The 9,672-nt window shown below is 38.1% G+C and overlaps 1 protein-coding gene across 1 annotated transcript in view; it reads left to right on the top strand.

The window, feature by feature from the left end:
• Positions 1-9,672, top strand: part of grin2db (glutamate receptor, ionotropic, N-methyl D-aspartate 2D, b) — a gene marked incomplete at its 5' end in the record, with an annotated part of 68,455 nt that overhangs the window by 12,616 nt on the left and 46,167 nt on the right. The window contains 3 exon segments of the mRNA XM_014012673.1: positions 4,191-4,396; positions 5,608-5,776; positions 7,304-7,457. Of these exon segments, the coding sequence (XP_013868127.1) occupies positions 4,191-4,396; positions 5,608-5,776; positions 7,304-7,457 (529 nt within the window).

Genomic DNA, 9,672 nt, shown 5'->3' with positions numbered 1-9,672 from the left:
AAACAAAAGTAAAAATACAATAAAAACTTAAAACACTTAAAAATGAATTAAAAACAAAAATTAGGACACCAACTCAAACAACAATTAGCATGAATTCACTTATAATTCTCCATATTTCTTCAGAATATTATTTTTTAACATTCTCTTCAAGGATCTGGCATTTTTAACCTCAATTTTTATGCTGTTCCACAATCTTATTCCCTGGATTAAAGTTGTTTGCTCCTTCAGGCTCGTACGATCCCAGGGTTTCATAAACATTTCAAATCCTTTAAGATAATAACAGCTCTCTCTTTTAACAAAATTGGCCTGAATGTTGGAAGGTAAGACACCTTTATGAGCTCTGTATATTAACAGTAAAATATTATAATCAACCAAATCATAGAATTTTAATAATTTCAAATCATGAAACAATATATTAGATGGATGGCTGTAATTTTTTTCTAGTAATAACTTATAGCTCTTTTCTGTAAAATGAAAATAGGATTTGTGATAGTTTTACAAGCCCCCATACCTCAATACAGTAAATTAAATATGGAACAATTATAGTGTTATACAACATAAACAGTGCTTTATCATTGAACAGTTCTCTTACTTTGTTAAATACATTATCAGAAAAATACAAAATTTACCAACATCTTTGATATTGTTGAAAGTCAGTGTTACAAATCGTTTAATAGCATTTATTAATTTGAGACTTTATACTAACAATTTCAGGGGATGTCCACACAGAAACATTTTTGGCAAAAACTTGTTTTTATCAATGAAGCCTTGCTTTCACACAGAAGCAATATTTTAGATGTTAAACTGTATTGTTTTAAAAATGGGTTTCGAAACACCACTGTTTCAACTGTTGTAACCCCACCTCTAATCAAAGCTACATCTGGAGGGTGTCCTCTTGTCTCTTGTTACATTTACCGTTTTTTTTACTCAGCATGTAAGCTTCATGCACATGTTCCAAGACTTGCTTCCTGTTTTTGGTGTATTTATTTGTTACAGTGCCACACAAGGCCTGGCATGGTTACTACAGCACTTTAGGGCTTTTTCTGTGCTTTTTTAGTGGGTTTGGCAGCCATGCCACCCTGAACACTGCAGATCTTGTTTGATCTTGGAAGCTAAGCTGGGTTGGGCCTGGTTAGTACTTGAATGGCAGACCGTCTGGGAATGCCAAGTGCCATACCAATGTAAGAGTTGTGCCCACATTGCTCACTAGCAATAGAAAACCTTTAACCATGAGAGGTCATAGCTTGCCTTCAATGAAGGATGCCAAATCATCAAAAATCAGTGATTTTTTTAAAATGACAGATAAAGTGATTTATTTGGCAAAAATTTGTTTTTCATGTGATGTGGACAAAGCCTTCCATTTTACTGTTTAGGATTGTTTGGCTCTAAATCTATTACTCACCACCCACATAGCAGACAGGTGTGGGCCAGATGTGTTATCAAGCTGGCACTGCTGGCTGACTGCTGACATGGCAAGTGGTTTATCAACAGGAAGTGGGCCAGGTCTGGCATTGATGACATATGGCATGCTACAACTGGCCCAGTTTGGTTTGGTTTATGTGGTGCTGGCCTATGTGTGGACTCCTGGCAAACCACATCTGGACCACTAAAGGGTCAGCATTCTTTGCTGAGTGTTAGAGTTCAGTACCTTGTTTGTGCCAGAACTGGTCCGAACAAATGTGAGCAGTTTCTGTGTGTGCTCAGACATCAACCGAATAAATAATGTGTGCTGCCTGATGTAGTTAATGTAGTTATGAGTCCTGATGGGTATGGTAATACTTAATATTACATACTAATCCTTTTTAATCACTTTGACAAATTGCCACATATTTATTAGACATGGTTAGAATCAGAATACTACAAAATGCAATTAAAAAATAATGATACAGTATCAACTGGTAGTTTTAGTTCAGAGTTTAAGTGGATGAAATACAAACCTGTGTTTTGTTATTAGCAGCAGAGCAACAAATTGCAGGTGAACAGCCAGGACTCTACTTCTTAAAAGAATCAATTCAACTCTCAGCTCAGTTAGGTTTCACTCAGTGAGGACTGATCATGCATGTATACACACAGTCAATAAATTAGCACATTTATTTAGTTTTTAAGCAAGAAGAGAGTGGAATCTTCAGTTCACAAGGATATCTACTCCCAGCTAACGTTTGTTTCAACAAGATGTTTGCGTGTGATGATCAATTCTTTTACTCCTTGCAGGATTACTTTACAAAGCCACATAATCTGCCTTTGTTTTAGTCTCATTTTCACAATTAAAGCTAATGGAAAATTTGCTTTTTTATTTGTTCTGACTTGCTAATAACAAATTGCAGAACAAGCTGCGGGTCTGCTCCCAGAACTGTATTTTCTAAAATAATCAATTCATCTCTCAGCTCAGTTAAGTTTCACTCAGTTGTGAGTAATTGTGCACAGATACACACAATCACTAAATGATTTGAGCAAATAGATTTTTTTGGCGCAGAGAGAATCCAGGCTTTTTGATCATTAGGATATCCACTACTAGCTAATGGTTAAAGCAACCTGGTGTTAGCAAAAGATAATCGATGTTCCCCACTCCTCTCAGGGTTACTCTTACAAAGCCACATAATCACAACTTCAAGTTTCCCTTTGTTTTGCCAGACTTTCCAAATACATGAAAAAATAATAAGATGACCAGCAAGAGGAAAAGGTGCAGTTTCTGCTGCAACTTCAGTGAAACTTAAACACCCATTTAGATAATTTCACTTGACATGTATGTTTTTTGATTTGCCTAAAAAATATAAGTAGTTCAAACTCAGCCCAACAAGTTTATATTTAACAGTAGACCTGGTAAAATTACAAAATAAAAAATATTTTAAACGCAATTTTCAAAATAAAACTCAATTGCTCAAAGACAAAACAAAAGAAGTTGTGTTTTTGTTTTGATCCTGTGAAAGAAACAGAGATGTCAAAAGTATTCACTTCATTACTCAAGTAGAAGTATAGATACTAGGGTTTAAAATACGTCTTTGGAAGTAAAAGTATCAACTCAAATTTTTTACTCAAGTAAAAGTATAAAAGTACTGGTTTTAAAAACTACTTAAAGTATAAAAGTAAAAGTAATGTAAAGAAAAAAAGCCATTAAGCTTAGTCCATGCCACTGGGGCCTAGTGCACAATCCCACCTCCACTAAAAAAATAAACATTTTTCTAAAGGCCGTAATGACTATAAAATATAATTAAATGTGTTTTTGAGGCTACCTGTTTCAGCTGCACACATATCTCAGCAACAATCATCTTCATACGAGGCTAAATAACGTCTGCTGGAGTGTGACATGGTTTTAGTCTTGCTGAGTCAACTGTGATGCTTACATCTGCACATGACACAAAGTTTTTTTGAACGACGACACACTGGAATGAAATACTTTTTGAATTTTTAAAATATAAGAAGTAGAAGTAAAAGGTTGTCTGAAAATTAATTACTTCAGTGAAGTACAGATTCTGGTCCAGCACTTCATCAGATGCTCAATGAATCTATTGAACAAGTCCTTGTAAATTAGTGAAGAGTAGCAATTTGTAATATTGCAGGGCATTTCAGTGCATAAACAGAAAAAAAAGTAAACACAAATGATTATTAATTCTGGTCTCACCTTGTAACAAACAAAAAATGTTTTTCTAGGTTTAGCTAGATGATCGGTGCATCAAATGGGTATAATCAAAGGTACAGTCATGTGCAGAAACTTGCTGTAATGGGATAAATCCAGTGCTGTAATAATGGGAATAAAATGTATACGTAAGCACGTGGGATAAGCATCAGTTTCAGTTTTATAAAACCGAGTGCACAGATATAATTTTCATATATACTTGCAAAAAACACTTTATCATACAAAAATCTTGCAGGGGGAGAGAATGAGTGAAAAATACTCTCTAAATTTGGAAACCGTACTGAATCCAAATATGGTTGCATGAACTAATTCTGTCATTCTTTTTGAAAACCTTTGTTTTAATAACTTCAAGTCTAAATTGGAAATTTTGGGGCACCTTTGCCTTGGAGCTCCTCAAAGAAAGTCAACAGAGTCAGTGTGGTATGATTGCTTTTGATGCTTTTTGCTCATCACAGTAAAAATGATGTGTTGATTAATTATTATTAGCAAAGTGAAGTCTAAAAACCTGTTTTTGTACTTCACCTTCCTCTGACGTTTCTCTCTTCTGTTCCCCTAGGTAGGCTGGTGGGAGAATGGTGTGCTGAAGCTTCGGTATCCAGCCTGGTCCCGCTACGGGCCTTTTCTTAAACCGCCTGATGATGCCCAGCATCTGCGTGTGGTCACACTGGAGGAAAGACCATTTGTCATTGTGGAGCTTGCAGACTCCACTTCTGGGACCTGCATCCGTGATTCAGTTCCCTGCAGACGACCCCTTAATGCTAGGTCTGACTGTTTCATTTTATCCTGAATGTGATGTCATCCTTTTCCTTTTTTTAGTATAAACTTTTTAACATACATTAAAGATATAGTTCAGATTTTCTGTTTAGGTGGGGGTGCTGCAAAAAGATTATGAACAATTAATATCTTACCTGCTGTAGACAACTCAGTTTAGAGAAACAGATTATTTCTGAACAGACTGAGTCAGGTGGATTCCTGCCAGCTTAAAACATCAGTCTCAAAAATATTACAGCAGTTCCTGTGGTCACCAATTTATAAACCTTTACACTGCTGTCATTTTCACATTACATGTTTTTCTGGCAGAAATATTATTATATTCATGATGGAAGTGCCCCAGGCTGCACTGGAAGTGCTACATCCAGCTGCTATTAAAAGCTAGCTGCTGTGTGCACTTTCTAATATTCATAGATTTCCATATAAATAACCAAGTAAGTCAAAGTGACAGTGATGTAAAGGTTTATAAAACAGCGTTTGCATGAAACACTATGAATTTTTTAGGATTGGAGTTGTTTTAAGACATCAGCGATCTACTTTGGTCTGCTCAAACTTGTTAACTTGTTAATCTGGCCAGAATTAAACTGGCTTTCTGCTGTCAGAGATCATTCAAAGAGCTACCTTCAACTATAAGATGATAATTGTTCATAGCATTTCCAGATAACCCGCATCAGAGGATCTGAATTATTCCTTTACTACCACTCCAGTAGAAACAAACAAACAAAAAAAAAAGATTAATTGAAAGAGGAATGGCCGTGTTTTTACATTATTTATCAGACTTCTGAATGGAGTTTCTATGCTCTTGTGATGCCGTCCAACTCAGGTTACATCAGTCATCTATCAACACTAGTTTTTTCCATTCCCTGGCCATAATCAATAACAGACTGCTGTCCAGCGGACTGACTCAAGCCTGGAATCAGATATGACCACAGAGGAGCTTTATGGTTCATCAGCCTCTGAAGGAATGACAACACCTGTCCGACATTGGTTTATCAAACCTGCCATCAAGGACCTTGTCATAGTTTTTCTTTCTTTTGTGTGTTCCTTTCCTTTCCTTTCCTTTCCTTTCCTTTCCTTTCCTTTCCTTTCCTTTCCTTTCCTTTCCTTTCCTTTCCTGTCCTTTCCTTTCCTTTCCTTTCCTTTCCCAGATATTTTCACCAGTATTTTCCTTCATTAATTATTCTTCTCTAACCCCTCTACAGTGCCATTCACGAGGGTGTGGCTCCTCAGAAGCAATGCTGCAAAGGCTTCTGCATCGACATCCTCAAGCGTCTCGCCAAGATCGTCGGCTTCACCTACGACCTGTACTTGGTGACCAACGGGAAACACGGGAAGAAAATCGACGGGGTTTGGAACGGCATGATCGGAGAGGCGAGTCCTTGTTTATGTGTGTGTGTGGCTGCTTGCGGTTTTGCCTGTCTGCCTATGTGAGAAATGTGTTCTCAGCCAGTAGTGCTCGCCTGTGTGCAAAGAGTGCACATGGTTGTGCCTCTACATATGTTTGCAGTTTCAGTCGTCAAGGTGCAGAAGATTCCTCGGCAATCTCCATGAGTCATACTGTGACTGCGAAGGTTTCGGCCATTTATCAACTGCTAGCAATTAGAAAGCTGTCATTTGTCACACATATACAGACGTGTAAAAAAAACATGCAGATGCCTTGACACAAGCTTGTAAAATGTTTTTATATCCTTGTGGGGCCCATCCATTGACTTCCATTCATTTTTTGGTAATTTTATATCCTAACCCTGACCTCCAACCATAAGGCTAACCTCACAGGTACCTTCCTGACCCTAAAACTAACCTAAACTCAATTCACACCTTGGTCCTAAACCCAACCCCCAACCCACCAATGGCATTTAAACCAAATGGGGACTTGACTTTTGTCCCCAAATTCACCAAAGCCGTAACCACACACACACACACACAAACACACACACGCACGCATGCACGCACGCACGCACGCACACACACACACACACACACACACACACACACACACACACACACAGTTAAACACCCCCTGGCTAGTTGGAGTTAGTCTTCGATATTTTCTTGGTCGTATGGGTCATGAACTCCCATCAAGAAAAGACACAGGAGAAGCTGGCAGGAAAAAAATAAATAAAAAAGACAGTCAAACAGGCATGCACACATACGGTACTCACACATACACTGAGATCAATATGGTGGCTGCTGCTTCGTTGAAGCTCCCTGCTGTTTCTAACTTTCTCCCAGAGGGAACTTGCCAAACGCCATCAGTCACGGGTTCTAAAACGGTTCCCCTGCGCTCTAACGCTCCTATCATCTGTAATTTGACCACGGGTCAGAGCTGGCTGTCAAATCTATTTTCACAAGCAAAAAAAAGGCTGCACATAGTTTTGTTTTCTCCAACTAATTTCTGTCTTTTTGATCAGCTGCTCCAAAGCCTGCCATTCTTTGATCAGGTAATCCACAGACTTGGCAACGTGGAGAAGAGGAGGGGATGGGGTTTGGGGGCTTTGCGTTCCGCTTCGCTTCAGTTTTCTGCTGATTTGCTCAGAAGAGCGGATGTGCCATGTCTAATGTAGATTAACATTTCACTTGTACAATCAGCAGACACAGCGGTTTTCAGGTTTTGCTTGATGGTGGCAGGGAGGAGATGGGGCCCTGGCTCATTTCGAATGCTAAAGAGATTCACAAAGAGACACGTGTTCAGTAATTGGACTGCACCGAATCGCTGGTTCCCCTCGTGCTCTCACGTTCAAGGATGTACAAAGGGTCAAGGCGTAGAAATGTCAGGATCTCACCTGGAAATAAATCTTTGTGGACCGTCAAAAAATGACTTTGTCTATCTGAAACACTTCAAGGCATCACAGGCATAATTACATGTCTTTCTTTTATTGATGTTTTTGTCCCCTTCAGGTGGTGTACAAGCGGGCAGACATGGCCATTGGCTCCCTGACTATTAACGAGGAGAGGTCAGAGGTCGTGGATTTTTCCGTCCCCTTCGTGGAGACGGGGATTAGCGTCATGGTCTCCCGTAGCAACGGAACAGTATCGCCATCAGCTTTTTTAGGTAAGAGCAGCCAGTTTATTGCTGCTGTACAGAATTTAATTTAGTTGTAAAGTAGCTGGGTTTACGTCTCGATTAGCCGTGCTCCTTTTTTTAGCTGCTCGTGTCTTTTTAACTTCTTGTTTTTAACTCTGTCAGCACAGTTACGGCCCCGATGGGAGGAAAGTGGTGCTGATGTATAGACTGCATTGAGAAGATCTTAGAAAAGAGAACCAGTCTTTATGAACTAAAGCTTGTGTTTACGCGAGCGTTTTCTGGTTTCATTACGCTGAAAGCCAACTCCTGTGTGTTTATTGAAGGTGGAGCGATAACGTGTTTCCAGAGGTGTCAAGTAAATAAGTATAAATACTTTGTTACTTTACTTAAGTAGAAATCTTGGCTATTTAAACTTTAGTGGAGTAATTATTTTTCAGCCTACATTTTACTTCTACTCCTTACATTTTAATTCAAGTATCTGTACTTTCTACTCCTTACTTTTTAAAAATGCAAAAAGTATTTCATTTCTATTTAACTTTGACTTGTTTTTGTTCTGTCTTTTTATTGTTCAGAAAAATAGATAGATAGATAGATAGATAGATAGATAGATAGATAGATAGATAGATAGATAGATGGAGCCCATGGATAGAGTGAATTTCATTGTGGTTGGATGAGAAGTGTAAATATAACCCATTCTGACACCCTATTGGATTGAACTCACTCCATCACACCTGTATGACATAAATCACCACATTCCCACAGGACATACTGTAGCAGATGCATGTAGCCTAGAATGAAGATGATCGTGGCTGAAACAAGTATTCTAGTCAGTCAATTCCAAATTTTTCAACATGAACATTTTTATTTAACATTATATTCAGGAGCATGCTATAGAACCCAGTGGCACAGCCTAAGCTTTTATCCTTATTGGCTTTTTGTTAAGTGTTCATTACTTTTACTTTTATACTTTAAGTAGTTTTACAACCTGTACTTTTGTATTTTTACTTGAGTAAAAAGCTTGAGTTGATACTTCTACTTCCAAAAAAGTATTTTAAAACTCTAGTATCTATACTTCTATTAAAGTAATGAATGTGAATACTTTTGACACCTGTGCGTGTTTCCTATGTGTTTAGTTCACAAAAAACCTTTATGATTATCTGAACCATTTTTCACGAAAATCTCAGAAAGCACTCTTTTGGTTGACATCTATAATGTTTTAACTTTCGGAGTTGATCCAGTTTTAGCACAAACATGGCTGTAACTCTGTCAGTTTAAAAAATATTGAGCTGAAATTTGGTGTAGAAGGAGAAGGGAGTCATCCCTGATATGCAGTTTGAACGTCGACTGATCGTGCAAGATTCTAAAAACTTTGCCATTATCTGATGGAATCGGCTGTATCTGTTTGTTAGCAATGGAGTTCAATGACATTTTCAGGAAGTAATAACTACATTTACATCTACAAATGATCAACCTTTGAACTTAGTTTGGCTTCGGATGGCTGACGCAGCTAAATGACATTAGAACGCGGTAGTAACTGAGCATTATCCTCAACACATACTTTAAATGCAACACTCATCTTTGCCTAAAATTTTACCATTAACTGTTGCTGTCTTTCTTGTTTGTCTGTTAGCAAAATATCTCATGAACCACTTGACAGATTTTAATAAAACTTTCTGAAAGTAATTAGTGGCTGTTCCTCCATGAGTAATCATTTTTTGAGCCAGTCCAAATCAAGATGTTCCACCACAGGTACCTGACCTTAGCCAAAACAAGAATGGATATACTGCAGTGAATTTTAATAGACCCTGAGATAAAATCTTAATATAGTAATATCTGAGAAGTATTCACAACATACTGTATATTACAAGCACTAACAGACCATGCAAGATCACTCACGATTGATATGACTGGGTTTTTGAACTCTGATAAAATACCAAACTCAAAAACAGTTTTACAGGTTTTATTTTGAAAGTACAAGGAAGTGGTGAGGTTCTGGATCTGGACGTCAGGAGGGACTGGTAGCTCTGGACACAGAGAACAACTGTTATCAAGGTCAGGGTTTAACTCGAATGAGAAAAATAAAACCACTGACCTGGTGTTCGTAAGAGTGTTCCATACAGAAGCGCTGTTGACAGTCCGAAGCTGAGTGACGTCGTCGCTGTTGTGCGCTGCTGGGTTAATTGGTCCGTGAGGTGAAGACAGAATCCGAGGGAGAGCAAGAATCAAAACCAGAATTTTCACC

The sequence above is a fragment of the Austrofundulus limnaeus genome, unplaced genomic scaffold (genome assembly GCF_001266775.1).
Source record: "Austrofundulus limnaeus strain Quisiro unplaced genomic scaffold, Austrofundulus_limnaeus-1.0 Scaffold93, whole genome shotgun sequence".
Taxonomy (NCBI): domain Eukaryota; kingdom Metazoa; phylum Chordata; class Actinopteri; order Cyprinodontiformes; family Rivulidae; genus Austrofundulus; species Austrofundulus limnaeus.
This window is presented reverse-complemented; position numbering and strand designations above follow the sequence as displayed.